Genomic DNA, 14489 nt, shown 5'->3' with positions numbered 1-14489 from the left:
GACTAAAACCTGGTGTTGTCAGACTTTTTACTGTGTTTACGCCAGTCCAACGCCGGCATACCCACATCACAAATATCCAGTTGTACATGATTTGGTGAGGTGTAACTTTTTAGGGCTTTTACAGAGACTAACTGTATAAAAGTGTAAACTCTCATCAATTCCGTGATGTCTAATTGATTGCGATGCGCATGGATTTCAATGGCACAGCCTCTGGAGAAACATAGAATCTCTGGCAACAACTTTTGGACCTCCATGTTTAACAGCAGACTCCAGGCTCAGTTTCACAGGAACAATAACATCAAAGGCAATTTCACTGCCATTCTGACTCCATTCCAAATCCACCACCTCCTTTGACAACGCAAAGAAGAACATTTCTAATAAACAAATTGTGGTATTAAAACTTTCTCATTGACATTTACCAGGATTTGATAGTTTGAGTTTTAAGGAGAGGTTGGATAGACTGGGACATTTTTTCCCCTGGAGCATAGGAGGCTGAGGGGTGATCTTATAAAGGTCTATAAGATGATGAGGGACGTAGATCATCTAGATAGTCAACACCTTTTCCCAAAGGTAGGGGAGTCTGGAACAAGAAGGCATACATTTAAGGTGAGATGAGAGAGATATGAAAGTGTCCAGACAGGCAATATTTTCATACAGAGTGCAGAACGAGCTGCCAGAGGTAGTAGTAGAGGCAGGTACAATTTTATCTTTTAAAAAACATTTAGACAGTTACATGGGTAAAATGGGTATAGAGGGATAGGGGCAAAAGGCAGACAATTGGGACTAATTTAGTGGTAAAACCTGGATGGCATGGACAAGTTGGGCCATAGGGCCTGTTTCCATGCTGTAAAAGTCTATGACTTCGTGACAGATTAGTACAGGGATGAGAGGTTTGCCCTGTGAGAAGAGATTGAGTATATTCTCTGGAGTTTAGAAGAATGAGAGGAGATCTTATTGAAATGCATAAAGTTCTGGAGGGGTTTGACAGGTTGTTGAGAGATTTTTAAAATTCATTTTAAAATGAATGGGCCAAATGGCCTCTTTCTGCACTGTAGGGTTTCTATGATTTTAATGACTTTTAATTCCAGATTCTTATTGAATTCCAATTCCCTCACCAGCCGTGGTGGGTTTATGAACTCTGGTCCCCAGTTCTTGCTCTGGATTGCTAGATCACTGCGCCACTGCTTCCGCCAGAGAGTCTAGAACTAGGAGCTTAATTTTAGGATGATAGACTAGCTGTTAGGACTGAGACAAGGAGAAATATCTTCACTCAAAGGGATTGTGAATCTTTGGAATTCTCTATCGCAGACTTGTGGATGCTCAGTCAACGAGTAAGTTCAAGGCTGAGATTGAAAGGTTTTTGTCTGTGGAGGAAATTGCCGGATTGGGGATGGGGCAGGGGAGGCGGTTTGAGGTTAAAAAGAAGAGCTAGGATCATAATGAATGACAGAACAAGCTTGAGGGACCGAATGGCCTACACCTCTTCCCAGCTCTTCCATCCTTACATTCTTGTGAGTATTCCTGTTAGGGAACTTCTGGATCACATTCCAATTTTATGGAAGGTGAAACATCCAACGGTCAGAGTTTGCCTGGAGTATCCTATATCATTTTGTCCTCTTTTTGACTCCGATGGAAGCCAAATTCTGCTCCTTTCGAGCCCTGGTGTGTCCTCACCTTATCGGAATGTTATTACGAGTCCAGATTATCTCAGCTGTTGGATATGAATCTACTCCGCACAGGAAAGAGGCTTCATCTTCAACCAGCGCGTCCACTGTCTCCAAGGGATTGGTAATCTGAGGAGCTAGCAAATTAAACACAGGTTCAGGAATTACAGTTTGTCGTTCGACAAAAGCTGCAGCGAAGCTCAGACATACCGACGCGAGATTCTGCCTTCTTTTGTTTTTAATTTCCTCCTCTGTCCGCCTGGAGATGCATCCAGTAAAAAATGTAGCTTAAGTGAACCGAATCACGGGGCACCTCACACAGCTAACGTCAAAGATTACTGATAAAACCCAGGACCCGCCAACAGTCTCACGCTCAGCTCTTTTGACGTTGACCTTCACAAAGCTATACAGTAAAGTGGACTCTCTGACACTTAAGAAAACAAAAATAGCAGTTCCTTCTATCTGGATATCCCAAGGTACTTCACAAGGGCGACGCCAGGGAACATGGGTCAGCATTGCTGCCCCACAGCGCCAGGGACCCGGTTTCGATTCCCGGCTTGGGTCACTTTCTGTGTGAAGTCTGCACATTCTCCCCGTGTCTGCGCGGGTTTCCTCTGGATGCTCCGGTTTCCTCCCACAGTCCCAAGATGTGCATGTTAGGATGACTGGCCATGCTAAATTGCCCCTTAATATAAAGGGGATTAGCAGGGTAAATATGTGGGTTATGGGGGTAGGGGCTGGGCGGGATTGCTGTCAGTGCAGATTCGATGGGCCAAATGGCCTCCTTCAGCAGTGTAGGGATTCTATGATTCTATGGCCAGTGGGGACTGACAGTGGAAGGAAGTGGGTTTTTGGTGTACATTATGTTCTATCCCTACCTCCAGAAGGTTTCTTGCTGAACACTGTTCGGTGCTGGGCTCCTGAATCTGAATCAAGTGATGACAGGATGTAGCATTGTGTTAGTTAAACTATGATGATGTTATATTCTGGCACAATGCCGTTACAGGGGATAGTACAGCCTCGCTGTAATACAGGACAATACCAGGTCACAGTCTGTTTATGGGCCATACCACATGGTGAATATTATTAAGTATGAAGTCTCATATTGGACTACTAAGAGTAATATCATAAGTTCATATAGTGTAGAAAGAGGCCATTCAGCCCATCGAGTCTGCACCGACCACAATCCCTACCTCCATAACCCCATGCATTTAATTTTATATAGTTCCCCTGGCACAAAGGGGCAATATAGCACAGCCAATCCACCGATCTTTGGGGTGTGGGAGGAAACCAAAGCACCCAGAGGAAACCCACGCAGACACGGAGAGAATGTGCAAACTCCACAGAGACAGCGATCCAAGCCAGGAATCGAACCGGGGTCCCTAGCACTGCGAGGCAGCAGTGTTACCACTGTGCCACCAAGCCTCCCTAGAAACAACGAGGTAAGTAAGTGTAAAGGAACAGGAATGGTTTATTCAACGTCATGTCATTAGAACAGTCAGCACGAGGCTGACCTCGCGCGCTCTGGCCAGGTTGGAGCTCGTGTCCCTGGCCACCTGACCCCTTCTCTTAAAGGGGCATACGGCCAATTAAATACAATGCAAATATACGCAAGAACTCTCCAAAATTCCTTCAAAGTTAAACCCACGACCTCTCCATCTAGAAGGACAATGGAAGCAGACACATGGGGTGGAATCTTCAGGCCATTCACGCCGGCAGAATTTTCTGGTCTACTTGCAGCGAATGGCTGGTACGATCGCACCTATGACCCAGAAGGGAAGCATGACCTCTACCATCTAGAAGGACAAGGGAAGCAGGCACACCTTCAACTTCCCCTATCAGTTATTCACCAGCCTGACTATCACCGATGCTTCACTGGCATTGGATCAAAATCCTGAGGAGCTCCCTCCCTGACAGCACTGTGGGTGTACCTACACCACAGGGACTGCGACAGTTCAAGAAGGCAGCTCACCACCGCCTTCTCAAGGGCAATTAGGGAAAGGCCAACAAACCTTGGCAACGTTACTCGCGTCCCATGAACAAATAAAAAGTTATATAGAACAAAAATACAGCACAGCTACAGCAGTGAGCAACACTCATGACGAATTCTTTATGTTTGGAATAGTTTTAGAATTACAGTAAGATACAGTCAGGGTGGGTTTGTGTATGAGGAAGTTCAGTGATTTAAGAAAACGGACAAAACCAATCTCAGATCATTCTGTAATTATACACATCTAAGCCTAAGTTTAAGTTTATTTATTATTGCCACGGGTGGGGCTTACATTAATACTGCAATGAAGTTACTGTGAAAATCCCCCAACGGCAGTAACTTCATTGCAGTGTTAACATAAGCCTACTCTGGTGAAGATTTATGAAACTTTTCTTTTGTAACTCTGACCTCTCAGTTCCAGTTAAAGGATTGTTTTAGGTATACACCTGAACTGTGTGGTTTTGACGGGTGACAGGTGGCGAGTTACAGAAGGAATTTTTAGTTTCCTCGCTGGGTCAGAGCTCCCCCAATGGATCGATTAGTAACTGCATCATTTGCTTTGACTTGATTTGATTTGGTTTATTATTGTCACATGTATTAGTACACAGTGAAAAGTATTGTTTCTTGCGCGCTATACAGACAAAGCATACCGGTCATGGAGAAGGAAATGAGAGAGTGCAGAATGTAGTGTCAAATCATAGCTAGGGTGTAGAGAAAGATCAACTTAATGCGAGGGAAATCCATTCAAAAGTCTGACAGCAGCAGGGAAGAAGCTGTTCTTGAGTTGGTTGGTGAAATCCCCTCAGGATCGTCTAAGAGGGTGTAGGGGCAGGAAGATCTTCACGTTGTCTCCAATTTAGGAATAACTCCCTCACTGTATCACTGACCATCATTGGGTTATCTTTTGATGGTGATTGGGAAGATCATTGCTCCTTTCAGAGTTTGCAAGCGGTCTTTAAATCCGGACCTTTCCCCCCGATTCCCAGCTCTCCCGAGTAGCCCTGTGGCCCCCATCAACTCTGGGCCAGAATGTGACACTCTCACCTCTGAGTCAGCAGGTTGTGGGTTTAATCCAGCACGCCTTTCGGACTGTGGGAGGAACATGTAGACTCCGCACATATAATGATCCAATCCGGGGAATCGAAATGGAGACCCTGGCGCTGTAAGGCAGCAGCACTGACCATCGTGCTGCCCAAACTTCTTCTGTATTGCCACTGTTGTGTCAGTCAGAACCATCCAAAGTTTGTGATTTAAGTTGCATTGTCGGACGGTTCCCTGTACCTACTCAAAGTAGCTTCCTGGCAATTGCTGTGTAATCCTTACTCAGGTACTCTCCATGGAGATGGGGGTTGGGAGGGTGGTGTAGTTCCCCAGTGTGTCTTTGGGATAGTTCCCCCCACAAACCCTACCCCCAGGTACACCATCCCTCAGGCATAATGTCTTGGCAGCTGGAAGGTTAGTAACCCTGGCGAGGTAATGAGCAGAAATTGTGAGCGGGACTTGGGATGAATTGTTTCTGGTGGAGCGTGTTATTACAATCTGGAATGCGCTGCCTGGGAGAATGATGGAAGCAAATTCAAACATAACTCTCAAAAGAGAGAATTGGACAATGGCTGAAAAATGAAATTTCTGTAGACAGAGCAGATGCGGAGCCGGACTAACTGTTTCCGAATCCCTTCCTTTGCCACCAATTCCATCATTCTCATTGCGTTTCTCTGAGGCTGAGCCAGACTGTTCACAATATCAGAGTGACCCTGAGATGAACTTCCAGCCACATACTATTGTCTAATTATTACACCACAGGGGCCAGCACAGTAGTTAGTGCCGTTACCTCACAGCGCCAGGGGCCCCGGTTCGATTCCCCGCTCGGGTCACTGCCAATGTGGAGTTTGCACTTTCTCCCCGTGTCTGCGTGGGTTTCGTCCGGGTGCTCCGGTTTCCTCCCACCTTCTGAAAGACGTGCTGGTTAGGTGCATTGGCCGTGCTAAATTCTCCCTCAGTGTACCCGAACAGGTGTCGGAGTGTGGCAACTAGGGGTTTACACAGTAACTTCATTGCAGTGTTAATGGAAGTCGACTCGTGATACTAATAAATAGACTTTATACTTTAGAATTAATATCACCTCTAGCTTCTGGGACAGTTTAGCGCTGACCCACCCTAAACCTCACAGGGTCTCAAACCCCCACGTCTGCCCACATTATTATACATACTACCCCCCTCAGCCCTATGACCCACTCTCCCTTGCCTGACCCTAAGCCAACTCCCAACCTCCCCTCCTAGCTCACTGACCCCTTCACTGCAGTCACCCCAGACCTGGTCCTGATGCCTTTCTCCCCAGACTCCACCTGACCAGCCCTCCCCCACCACCACCACCACCCCCAACCAACATCACCCCCCCAGCCCCAGCCCCAGCCCCCGATGTCCCACCCCATCCCACCCCACAGGCCTGACCCGATCACCTCACCCCCTCCAGCCCCAGCCCAACAAATCCCTGACCAGCTCTCACACTCGATCAGCACCCCAATGTCCATCACTGCCTTCCAACACCATCCAGACACCACCCCCCAGCTCCCACCGTCCCCCAAGGAAACCCCCTTCCCAAAAACGGAAACGCTGTTACCTTCTGGGGAATTTCTTCCGGATTCATGGATTTCTAATAGAATCCCTACAGCACAGAAAGAGGCCATTCGGCCCATTGAGTCTGCACCGACAACAATCCCACCCCAGGCCCTATCCCCATAACTCCACAGATTTACGCTGCTAATTCCTCTAACCTACCTATCCCGGGATACCATGGGCATTTTAGCATGACCCATCAACCTAACCCGCACATCTTTGGACTGGGAGAAAGAACCGGAGTACCCTGAGGAAACCCACACAGACATGGGGAGAATGTGCAAGCTCCACACAGACAGTAACCCAAGGCCAGAATTGAACCTGGGTCCCTGAAGCTGTGAGGCAGCAGTGCTAACCACTGTGCCACCGTGCTGCTCCTACAAACTGCCTAGAGTGCGGGGTCAAACCTCTATCCTAATTTTTCCAATTGTTTACCCCAATGGTGGTGGGGAAACTGCAGAAACAATGACACCAATAACTTACTGCATTAAAGACGCTATGCAAATGCAAGTTATAACATTGACATCCGGAAGAAGTCACCATTCTGATTACTGATTATATTTAAATATCTTGACTCCCTGGCAACTCTGAGACTGTCACCGTGAAGACAATACCCTGACTTATTTCTTAGAGGAAACCTGGATAACCTCACATTTCCCCTCTTTGAACTCCTTCTCCCTCCGGATTTTTTTTCCACCCTGTCTGTTTTTCTCTCTTTCTAACTTCCTGCTTCCGTCCACACAGTTTTTTTGGTACATGCCTCGCGTTATTTAAAATATCAGAAACAGCGTTCCCGAACCTCCACGCACGACCTTTGAAAATATTTCCCTGCCTCATTTCTTGGAAAATTCCAGAATGTGTGCGTTGAATGTTTGCACAGTAAACAGTTACACCTCCATCTCTGGGCTGTAATGTTTCTTAATTCCAGATTTTTTTTTTAAATTGAAGTCAGATTCTACCGTCTGCTGTGGTGGGATTTGAACCTGGGTCCTCAGAACATCCGCTGAGTTTCTGGATTAGTAGTCTAGTGATAATACCACTGGGCCATCGCCTCCACTGCAGGTATATCCGGTATACCCATGTTTGCGTTCTGTGTCCACTGCAATCCGATGAAAGACTGAATGATAAGGAGAGGTTGGATAGACTGGGACTTTTTTTCCCTGGAGCGTAGGAGGCTGAGGGGCGATCTTATAGAGGTCTATAGAATAATGAGGGGCACAGATCAGCTAGATAGTCAATATCTTTTCCCAAAGGAAAATGAGAGGGAATAGATTTAAGGTGAGAGGGGAGAGATACAAAAGTGCGCAGAGGGGCAATTTTTTCACACAGAGGGTGATGAGTGTCTGGAACAAGCTGCCAGAGGTAGTAGTAGAGGCGGGTACAACTTTGTCTTTTAAAATGCATTTAGACAGTTACATGGATAAGAAGGGTATAGAGGGATAGGGCCAAACGCGGGCAATTGGGATTAGCTTAGTGGTAAAAACTGGACAACATGGACAAGTTGGGCCAAAGGGCCTGTGTCCACGCTGTTAATCTCTATGTCTCAATGACTGTTTGTTTCGCCTGTGAAGGGGAGAGTGAGAATGATGATTGTGACAGCTCGGGTTACAGAGGATTGTTCAGCACAACAACAGGCCGTTCGGCCCATCTGCTGCATGCTGGCGCACACGAGCCTCCTCCCTGCACTCACATTCATCTTACCCCGTGTCCTTCCGTTCCTTTCTCCCTCATTTGTTTATCCAGTTTCCCCTTCCAGCCACCAGCCCTATGCTCCAGTCAGCTGAACGGAGGAGGAATTTCTTCACATCCTTTGCTGTTCCGGACAACATCTGTGCCTCATCTGCAACTGCCCGATTGCTGGAAAAATCCTAACCACCCTTCCCTCCTCGTCTTTCTGGGACCATGCCCTCAGAGGATGTTGGCCAGGCTGGATTGCCACTGGATTGGTCCATGATTACGCTTGGCCAAGCACTGCAGAACCACCCTATACTTATTCCATATACAAGGCTCCGTGTCTGGTCAATGTTAAAATTCATGTCTGGTTAGGTCTATCCAACCAGCCTTCCTCGCCACCTCGACAACCATCACTTCACTGTGATGGAACAAACAACCTTTTGTCAGATTGCAGTGGACATAGAATAACAAACAAGGATTACACCGTATATACCAGCAGGGGAGGCAATGGCCTAATGGTATTATCGCTGCTCTATTAATCCAGAAACTCATGTTCCAGGGACCCCGGTTTGAATCCCGCCACGGCAGATGGTAGAATCGTATTTCAATTAAAAAAAATCTGGAATTAAGAATCTACTGATGACCATGAAACCATTGCCGATTGTCAGGGGAAAAAACTCATCTGGTTCACTAATGTCCTTTAGGAAAGGAAATCTGCTGTCCTTACTCAGTCTGGCGTACATGTGACTCCAGAGACACAGCAATGTGGTTAACCAGCCAGCTATGCCACATGTGAATAGAGGGAAAAAAGGCACTGCTGACTAACAGTGACTCTACAATCTAATACTGACCCTACGGTTGGTTTAGCTTGGATGGCTGGCTCGTGATGCCAACAGCGTGGGTTCAATTCCCGTACCGGCTGAGGTTATTCACGAAGGCCCCACCTCACTAGCCTGACTGGTGGTGATTTAACCCTGAGGGTCACCAACCCTCAGGCGAGGTGCAAGGTCGAGAAAGTGGGACCATTGCGAATAACCTCACCCTCTTTGAGAGGGAGAGCAGCCCATGGTCACCTGGGACTATAGCGACTCTACCTTTACTAACCTTGCATGCATTTCAGATCATAGGAAGCAGGTGCTTGAGAACCGGTGCAGATAATGTGGGCCCAATTTTACCATCCTCGGGCGCGAAAACTTCGCACAGTTGGGTCTGAGGCGAGCAGTGCGATCCACGCCCACCTCTGGGCAGTCTCCCCCTTTACCAAAAACGGGCGCGATTGGGACTGGGCCCAAAACGGGAGCAAAGGCCATTTAGATGTATTTGCAAGCACTTAAATTAACTTAATGGGCTGCGCGCCCGACCTCACCGGCACTTCCCCTTTTACCACCGCGTTCGCCCACCCAGAATCGGCGCGAAGCAGACATACTCCACAAAAGTCCGATCCGGGCACTCCAGTTAGTGAGGAGGGGGGGTAAGTCCCGAGGGTCCGACAGCTCTCTGCTTGAGATTAGCGGAGGAGGGGGAAGGGGCCTATGATTGGTCTGTGTGGCGGGGGGGGGGGATAGGGGGATTAGTAATGTTGTGGGGGGTGGGGCAATGTCTGTGGGGGCCAGGAGGAGGCATTATCCGGCCCGGCTGCGCTACGGCAAATTTTTCTGCACATGCGCAGTTGGAGTCGTGATTGGAGCTGCGGGATTTTGGGCCTGTTAAGCCCCGCCCACAGGCTTGTGCGGCCACGATTCAGAATCGCTGGTATTATTCCAGGCAGAGTGAGTGTGGGGGCGCCTGAGAACGGGTCTAAAATTCGGATCTGAAACACTCCCAGTTTCAAGTCCGCCCAGCACTTAGAATCGAAATGGTGAAATAGGGCCTTGTGTCCGTGTGGGTTTCCTCCAGGTGCGCTGAGGGGCTGCAGGTAGCAAGAGGCCACCTGGGGACCCTTGGGGAATGGACACCAGCGATTGGCAGTGAGTGGGAAAGCCCGAAACCAAGGCTCCCTGGAAAGGCCTGAGTGGGGGTTTGGGGCGTTGGGGAAGGTCATTGGGGTGTTGGGAGGTTTATTGGGGTATTGGAGTGTTGGGGTTCAGAGGGATATTGGGAAGGGTATTGAGGGGGGGGTGCTGTTTGGGTCAGCATCCTTCACCTGGCCCAGTGGCTGAAATAGCCAGCTAGCCTGGGGTGTCGAGAAGTCCGCACCCCCCCCTCCCCCACTGACTCCTGGGAAAGTGGCAGTGAATTTCACACTGGGTGCCTGATATCCTGTTGCCACTGGCCCAGTAATAGCTCAGCACCCTCTGTGACCGATCGACACCCATTCAGACACGGGCCCAGCTACTGTAAACAACAAAGTTCCTTCTTATAATCACCCTGCGGGCATTCCAATTGGTGCCTGCCTCCTGAGTTTTCCTGATCCAAGCAGTTTTCAGCCAATCCCAGTGTGATCTCTTTTGGCATTAAAATTTGCAATTAGTTAATTGATCAAAATGACTTTATGACTCATGAACACAACGGTGAAAGGGGCGGCCACGGTGGCGCAGTGGTTAGCACGGCTGCCTCACAGCGCCGGGGTGCCCGGGTTCGATTCCCGGCCTCGGGTCACTGTCTGTGTGGAGTCTGCACGTTCTCCCCGTGTCTGCGTGGGTTCCCTCCGGGTGCTCCAGTTTCCTCCCACAGTCCGAAAGGCATACTGGTTAGGCGCATCGGCCGTGCTAAATTCTTCCTCAGTGTAGCCGAACAGGTGCCGGAGTGTGGCAACTGGGGGATTCTCACAGTAACTTCATTGCAGTGTTAATGTCAGCCTACTTGTGACATCAATGATTAAACTTTAAGACATCCTGTCATATAAATAATACATACACAGTACGGTAATGAATTAACGTTGATACACGTCTAACACGGCAAAATCCGAGCAGTAAATATAAGCGTGCAACATATTGTACCCAGTGTCACTCTTGTTGACGGCTTTGGGCTATTTTAGCTAATGGTAGCATCTTGTTTCATTAAGTTGAACTCGCCACTAACCGGGCATGGTTAAATTACCACGTCTGGGGGTACAAGGAAACCTGTCAAGAAATCCACCCCAATACAGAGCAATTTGTCAAACGGAGCAACAGTTTAATCAGTGAAGCTAACCTTTGGGAAGAGTCCGGTCTACCGAGCTCCCAGTTGCCATCAAGAAGATCGTCAGGAACGGAAGGCCGACTGGGGGAAAGGTCATGATAAGCGGCGGACAAAAGAGAGAAAGAAACCTTCTGCCAAACCACCCTCGTATTCCGTGTTCAATCCCGTGTTTGTAGCCGACAATGTCTCAGGACTCCCCCTCTCTCTCTCTTTCTCTCTCTCACAGATACAAATCCCAGAAAGAGGCCCTGGTGGATCTAAGTATAAATAGGAACTTTCAAAAGGCTGGAGCCGGGAAATGATGGACGTGAGCAGATGATTTCCCCCTCCCCGTCACTGCGGCCTACCCAGCCATCTGCTGGTACGTAAGCCCTCCTGTGACAAGAGTAAGTGGATCTCCTGACTGGGCAGCACAGGATTAGACACAACAATGGCCTTTTGCTAACATTTCCAATAAACTAAGCCACCATCCCTCAACAATTATGAGCTTTCAACGTTCAGATAACAACGCTGGGTTCAAGGAGAGTTAAGTGATGACAATAAGTGCGTTTGGTGGCCACAGCCTTGACTTCGAATTGAAACATATTATTCTCTCAGATCCAACAGCCTTTGTGTGGAGTTTCACCTGCTGCTTGATTAACGATGGGCAGAGGTTTATTTTAAGTCAGGAATATTAGGTTACCAGTCTTCTTAGAGGGTGATAACTTTGTTTCCCGACATAACTGAATGCTGCGTTTTATTAAATAACCGATTACCTGTTAAAAATATTGACATAAAAATCTAATTTGACATTTTCTACAGCTATAAAAAGGAATGCTTTATAGACCATCCATCACGCAAACCAGCCTCCCATCCATTGCTTAGGCAAAGCAGCCAGCATAATTAAGGATCCCACGCACCCCGGGTATTCTCTCTTCCATCTTCTTCCATTGGGAAAAAGATACAAAAGTCTGAGGTCACGTACCAACAGACTCAAGAACAGTTTCTTCCCTGCTGCTGTTAGACTTTTGAATGGACCTACCTCGCATTAAGTTGATCTTTCTCCTCACCCTAGCTATGACCGTAACACTACATTCTGCACTCTCTCCTTTCTTCTCTATGAACAGTACACTTTGTCTGTGTAGCGCACCATAAACAACACTTTTCACAGTATGTTAATACACATGACAACAATAAATCAAATCAAATCTATCTATCATTGAATCCCTACAGTGCAGAAAGAGACCATTCTGAGTCTGCACCACCAACAATCCCACCCAGGCCCTATCCCCATAACCCCATGTATTTACCCTGCTCATCTCCCTAACACTAAGGACCAATTTAGCATGGCCAATCCACCCAATCCGCACATCTTTAGAGTGTGGGATGAAACTGGAACACTCAGAGAAAACCCACGCAAACATGGCGAGAACATACATACTCCGCACAGACAGTGACCCTAAGCTAGGAGTTGAACCCGGGTCTCTGGCACTGTGAGGCAGCAGTGCTAACCACTGTACCACCATGCCACCCTATCATACCTTTCATTTCCCAAAGTGCTTTACAGTCAATGAAGTATTTTTTGAAGTGTTGTTGTTCTTGCAATGCTAGAAAATGACAGCCAATTTGTGCACAGCAAGCTCCCACAAAATGATAACGACCATATATTTTGCTATCCAGATATTGATTGAGGGATAAATTTGGCCAGGACACTGGCGAGAACTCCCCTCGTCTTTGAAGTGTTGCAGGCAATCGTGGTAGATGCAGGAAAGATGGTCAGAGTGTCCAGAATCATGGGTCAAAATCTGAGGACTCAGGGTAAACCTTTTAGGACTGAGTTGAGGAGAAAATTCTTCATCCAGCAAATGGCGAGCTTGTGGTATTCACGACCACAGAAAGCAGTTGAAGCCAAAATATTGTATATTTTCAAGAAGTTTATAGATATAGCTCTTGGGGTGAAGGGGATCAAAGGATATGGGGGGGAAGTTGGGATCAGAATATTGAGTTGGATGGCCAACCATGATCATAACAAATGATCGAAGGGCCAAATGGCCTTCTCCTATTTTCTGTGTTTCTATTTTTCAAAATTCATTCTTGGGACATGGGTGTCACTGACTGGCCAGCATTTATTACCCATCCCTAGCTACTTGAGAGTCAACCACATTGCTGTGGCTCAGTGTCACATGCAGACCAGACCAGGTAAGGACAGCAGATTTCCTTCCCTAAAGGACATTAGTGAATCAGATGGGTTTTTCCAACAATCGACAATGGTTTCATGGTCACCAGTTGATTCCTAATCCCAGAAATGTTTTATTGAGTTCAAATTCCACCATCTGCCGTGGTGGGATTCGAACCCGGGTCCCCAGAACATTAGCTGAGCTTCCAGATTAAAAGTCTAGTGATAATACCACAAGGCCATCACCTCCTTTACGCCACCTTAAAGGGCAGATGTGGCCTCAGTTTGATTCCTCATCTGAAAGATGGAACCTCTGACAGTGCAGTGCTCCCTCAGTGCCGTACTAGAGCACCAGCCTAGATTTTGGTTTTCGGGGTTGGCCTTCCCCAACCCACCTCCCTCCACTCCCAACCACCAAAATTCTTTGCAACCAGTGATCACTGTTGTGATGTGTAGGTATATTGTCCATTTAAACTGAAGTTTTACATTTTGGATTTTTGATGATCTGTCCATTCTGGTGATGAAGAGGTCCATGGCTTTGTTTAAGTTGATCAGTGTCATCCAGATCGGAGCACGGGACATACAACAATTCAATGCCTGAATTGTAGGATACCTACACTGCAAAAGCAGGCCATTCGGCCCATTACGTGTGCACCTACTCTCCAATGGAGCATCCACCCAGACCCTATCCCCTTAATCCCACGTATTGATCCTGCTAATCCCCCCTCACCGACACATCTTGGGGACACTAAGGAGAAATTTATCATGGCCAATCCACCTAACCTGCACGTCTTTGGACTGTGGGAGGAAACTGGAGCACCCGGAGGAAACCCACGCAGACATGGGGACAAGGTGCAGGCTCCACACAGACAGTGACCCAAGGCCGGAATTGAACCCGGGTCATTGGCGCTGTGAGGCTAACCACTGTGTCATGCTTCCTATGTACAAAATACATTTTTAAAGTGGCAGATTTGCAAGAGACCGGAATTGGGGGAATGCAGAGATTTCAGAGGACTGTAGAGCTGGACAGGGGTGGGGGGAATTGAGGGGGGGGGGGCTGGCAGTGAGAGATGGTGATGGGATTTGAAACAATGTCCTTTATTTTAAAACTGAGGCGATAGTCCCCTCTCGAGAGAGTCACCAGAGGGATTTGATTTGAAAGTCCTCAAATCAAAGTATAAAATTGCAAGTTAAATATAGACTTTTATTTGTGTAGCTAGCAGTTCTGTCTTCCACTCTGCGCTGGGAGTTATACAAAAATAACTGGAAT

The 14489-nt window shown here is 47.6% G+C and overlaps 1 protein-coding gene across 1 annotated transcript in view; it reads right to left on the bottom strand.

Annotated features, from left to right (window-relative positions):
• The window catches only part of musk (muscle, skeletal, receptor tyrosine kinase), a 137388-nt gene extending 126116 nt beyond the window's left edge, over positions 1 to 11272 (bottom strand). Inside the window, exons 1-2 of the mRNA XM_080189607.1 lie at positions 11077 to 11272; positions 1675 to 1801 (exon numbers count right to left, since the gene is read on the bottom strand). Of these exons, the coding sequence (XP_080045733.1) occupies positions 1675 to 1801; positions 11077 to 11161 (212 nt within the window). The 5' untranslated portion in view covers positions 11162 to 11272. The remainder of the gene's footprint in view (positions 1 to 1674; positions 1802 to 11076) is intronic.
• Positions 11273 to 14489: the final 3217 nt, after the last annotated feature.

Source organism: Carcharhinus amblyrhynchos, chromosome 5 (genome assembly GCF_965287045.1).
Source record: "Carcharhinus amblyrhynchos chromosome 5, sCarAmb.v2.hapA, whole genome shotgun sequence".
NCBI classification, from domain to species: domain Eukaryota; kingdom Metazoa; phylum Chordata; class Chondrichthyes; order Carcharhiniformes; family Carcharhinidae; genus Carcharhinus; species Carcharhinus amblyrhynchos.
Note: the sequence above shows the minus strand (reverse complement) of the source record. Positions and strands in the feature narration are given on the sequence as shown.